Raw genomic sequence first — 4,311 nt, 5'->3', positions numbered from 1 at the left:
CCACAGAGAAACCCTGTCTCGAAAAACAAAACAAAAACAAAAACAAAAAAAAAAACAAAAAAAAAAGAAAAGAAAAGAAAACTTAGAGTTGTGCTGTATTTGGAGAGAAAACAAGACATTTAGTGCTAGGTGCTGCTTGAGACTGACCAACAGCTCCTTCAAAAACAAAACAAGCTTATGCTCTAAGGTTGTTGAATCATTGAGGACTTAGTTTATGCTACTAACTATTTCTGGGCTATATAAGAACTGAAATGAAATCTAGATATTTAGAATGCTCATTTGTATTCGAGCCACGTTTGTGAATCTATGGAGATGCTTCAATTTTTAAAGGAAATGTTTATTACCACTTTACTAACACTGGTTTATTTTAGGTCAGAAATAGATTTAGGGGTTAGGAAGGAAGAAGTCCTGCACATGCAGGCACACCAGTCTAGATGTGTATTTTAGCTGGGCATGGTTGCACATACCTTGAATCTCAGATTTAGGAAGCAGATGAAGACAGATTTATATGAGTTCAAGGCCTGCTTGGTCGCGAAACAAGTCAGGGCCACACAGACTCTGGCTCAAAGTAAATAGAAAGATAGATGACAGATAAGTAGATAGATAAATGAATGTATTACAGCATTATTGGCATGAGTGATTATACTTAGAATATAGTGTAGCATAGAACAGCAGTTATCAAAAGAGTGGAAGATTTTAGCCAAAAGTAGAATATTTTTTTTTTTCCGAGACAGGGTTTCTCTAGCTTTGGAGTCTGTGTTGGAACTGTGGACCATACTGGCCTTGAACTCACAGAGATTCTGCCTGCCTGCCTCTGCCTCCGGAGTGCTGGGATTAAAGGCGTGTGCTACCACTGCTCGGCTAGAAGAGTATTTTTTATATTTAAAAAACAAAATCCTTGAAATGTAATGTATGTCAGAACCTGGAGACAGAAGCTTGAACTCGCAATTTGTTTTCCCCTTTTCTTGTTAAACGCCACCTGGGCACGGGGGAGAAGGCTTACTGGTTAAAGGTGCGTGCTGCGTGCTGCAAAGCATGAACCGACTCATGAAAGTTGTCCTCCACTTCCACACCAACATGGAACATGCTCAGTCACGCACCCTCCCTATAGAGTCAGGTAATAATTTTTTTTTTTTTTTTTTTTTTTTTAGACAGGGTTTCTCTGTAACCTTGGAGCCTGTTCTGGAACTAGCTGTTGTACACTAGGCTGGCCTTGAACACACAGATCCATCTGCTGGGATTGAAGGTGTGCAGCACCACCACCTGGCCAGACTGTGCTTTATTAGCTGTTTTGGGGTAGTCATTTTGTGAGAAACAGTTTTCCTACTAGACTTTCAAAGTTAACTATTGCTTTTGGCTGTTAACTACCCATTAGATCATCCTGTCTCTATCCTTCCTCCCCTGCTCTTGTCCTGGGCTATAGTAACCACTATTCTTTTTGTTTGTTTGTTTGTTTTGTTTTCCAAACAGGGTTTCTCTGTGTAGCCCTAGTTGTCCTGGAACTCACTTTGTAGAACAGCTCTCCTCAAACTCACAGTGATCCACCTGCCTCTGCGTCTTTGCGTGGTTGAGTGCTGAGATTAAAGGCGGGTACCACCACCCAGCACACTATTCTTTATCTTTGAGACTGATTTCGTGTATTAGAGCATGAGATGGTACCATCGAATTTAGCGTGAGACTTCCCACCTCAGTTAACATAGCCCTAAAGAAAAATCCTCACAGACCTTCATAGAGATTTGCTTCTTAGGCGGCAACAGCCAGGAGTAGCTACAGAGCGATGCTGAGTATTTTTCTTCTGCTCGTTGGTCACTTGTATTATCTCCTGAGAAGTGACTATTCAAATCATTGGCCTTCTGTTTTTAATGGGATTATTTGTACTTTTTGTTGTTGTTGTTGAACCTTTTGAGGGCTAAGTACAATCTAGAACTTTAATGTGTAGCTGTTTTTTCCGTTGTCACTTTTTTACTTTTGATGTTTGAGCTTTGGGGGCACAGTTTTCCCTGTGTCTTTTTTTTCTAGTAACTTTAAACCATAAAGTCTAATATTGCTGCTTTTGTTGAAAATAAAAGTTATGCTGTGTTCATCCTCTGTGAACAGAATAGACCTGGTTTTCTCACAGATAAATGCTATTGGTTACAAGGAAATCAGACCTAATACCCTGTTAGTTCAAGTGTGTACTGTCATAAAGCTAGCAAGGTAATCTTGATAACAAGACAATATGTAATTGTTCTTGTGCGAGGGTCTGGTTTAGTACCTCTCTTTTATTCCTTTCCTGACTCTCACAAAGAATCTGAGAGGACTTTCTTAAGATTATGCAATATGAAATGATAGTTAAACTGTTTAGATCAGACTTTGAACCAGTGAAAATATGAAAGAAGGAAACCTTGTGTAGATAATTATATAAGATTAATATCGTTGTATTGTCCAGTATATTTAGCAATTTGAGTGACAGCCTATTAGTAAGAAGTGACAGCCATTGAGACACCCTACATTTCTGTGTCCCCCTTATAGATGCAAATGCAGGTTCATGTGAGCTTTGGTAGAATGGTGTAATGTATAATCAGCAGTCTTCAGCTACGCAGAGGTGTCCTGAGTGTGACTAACCTGTGACACACCTAGGGCTATCATTATTTGTCAGATTTGTGCCTGCCTCCTGCCACTTAGTCCATGGAAATGTAAACTTAGCTGTAATGATTTTTATTTAATGATATATTTCATTTGTTTACTGTGTTTTCAGAGCACTTATATTGAAGCTAGAGACAAGATATTTGTATAATTTCTGGTAAGTCAAGTACTTGTTTTAGACAATGACTTCATACAAAACTTGTAGCTATGTTTTTAGTCATTTATGTTTTAATAGAAATTTTAGTGACTGTAAAATAAATGATATATGTATAATTTTTAACATTCTGTGTATCAGAAGAGCAGACAGGTTCCTATGAAACCTGTTTCTCCATAAAGAAAATATCCAAGCCGGGCGGTGGTGGCGCATGTTTTTAATCTTAGCACTCAGGAGTCAGAGGCAGGCGGATCTCTGTGAGTTCGAGGGCAGCCTGGTCTATAAGAGCTAGTTCCAGGACAGGAACCAAAAGCTACCGAGAAACCCTGTCTCCAAAATCTAAAAAAAGAAAAAAGAAAAAAAAAAGAAAATATCCATACATGTATGTTATCATTTCCTAAAGCTTTGGGTTGCTTTACTGAAAGTACTGATGTTTTCCTTTGTGAGGGACACAGTTGGTCTCAGTGTAAAGTGGAAAATGGTGTGCATGATCCACGGAAGTTGAGCTAGAGTAACGTCTGAGCTGTGCTCACTGCGTCAGTTTTCCTGTCTCAGTCACAGCTTAGGGGTTACTTTAGAAGCTATTCCCTGCCAGGTGTGGTGGCGCACGCCTTTCATCCCAGCACTGGGGAGGGGGGGGGGAGTGGATCTCTGTGAGTTCAAGGCTAGCCTGGTATACATACTAAGTTGCTGGACAGCTAGGGCTTCACAGAGAAAGCCTGTCTCGGAAACAAAACAAAACAAAACCAAAAAGCTAAACCCAACACTTTTCATAATTTTGTAGACAAAATGTTATCATTGTCACATTAAAAATCTATCATCTTTTATGTAGACTAAAATATTTAACTTTGTGTGTGTGAAGAGTATAACTGAATTATTTTCCCTTCTAGTGTTGAGATTAAAACATATGGCAATGAAGAAAGAGACAGAATCTGGGGTTTTCATCTGAAGAAAATGACAGACAACAACCAAACCTGTGCTGCAGGCCAGGCCTCCATGCCCTACATGACTTGTTTGATTCACATGCTTGAGCAGTGGCTGGGTGTGGAGCAGTTGGAGGACTATTTGAATTTTGCAAGCCATCTCTTGTGGGTTTTTACTCCACTGATACTTTTAATACTCCCTTACTTTACCATCTTTCTTCTCTACCTTACTGTGGTTTTCCTGCACATCTATAAGAGGAAGAATGTGTTAAAGGAAGCCTACTCTCATAATTTATGGGATGGCGCAAGGAAAACAGTGGCCACTCTGTGGGATGGACACGCAGCGGTTTGGCATGGTAAGCAGGGATACCGTGGTATCTGTTGCCATGGTGTGGAGCACTGACACCATGTTTCTGTTTATTGATTGGGAGGTTACTAAAAAATAGGATGGATAGGATATTTACAATTCCTTGTTAATCTGTTTACATGTATTGTGTATATGTATGTCTTTAAATGATGTTTCCTAAACACATTTGTTTCTGTTGAAGAATTACATAGCGCTCGCTCTCTCTCTCTCTCTCTCTCTCTCTCTCTCTCTCTCTCTCTCTC

General features: G+C 39.5%; 1 protein-coding gene across 4 annotated transcripts in view; it reads left to right on the top strand.

The window, feature by feature from the left end:
• The window catches only part of Tmem68 (transmembrane protein 68), a 22,071-nt gene that overhangs the window by 814 nt on the left and 16,946 nt on the right, over window positions 1-4,311 (top strand). Inside the window, exons 2-4 of one of the 4 annotated variants that reach the window (XM_026786785.1) lie at window positions 998-1,117; window positions 2,738-2,782; window positions 3,670-4,058. In XM_026786785.1, the coding sequence (XP_026642586.1) occupies window positions 3,734-4,058 (325 nt within the window). In that variant the 5' untranslated portion in view covers window positions 998-1,117; window positions 2,738-2,782; window positions 3,670-3,733. Of the gene's footprint in view, window positions 1-921; window positions 1,118-2,737; window positions 2,783-3,669; window positions 4,059-4,311 lie in introns of those variants that run through there. The other 3 variants (XM_026786787.1, XM_026786786.1, XM_013351777.2) reach the window with 3 other exon arrangements.

Source organism: Microtus ochrogaster, linkage group LG5, assembly GCF_000317375.1.
Source record: "Microtus ochrogaster isolate Prairie Vole_2 linkage group LG5, MicOch1.0, whole genome shotgun sequence".
In the NCBI taxonomy this organism is placed as follows: domain Eukaryota; kingdom Metazoa; phylum Chordata; class Mammalia; order Rodentia; family Cricetidae; genus Microtus; species Microtus ochrogaster.
Note: the sequence above shows the minus strand (reverse complement) of the source record. Positions and strands in the feature narration are given on the sequence as shown.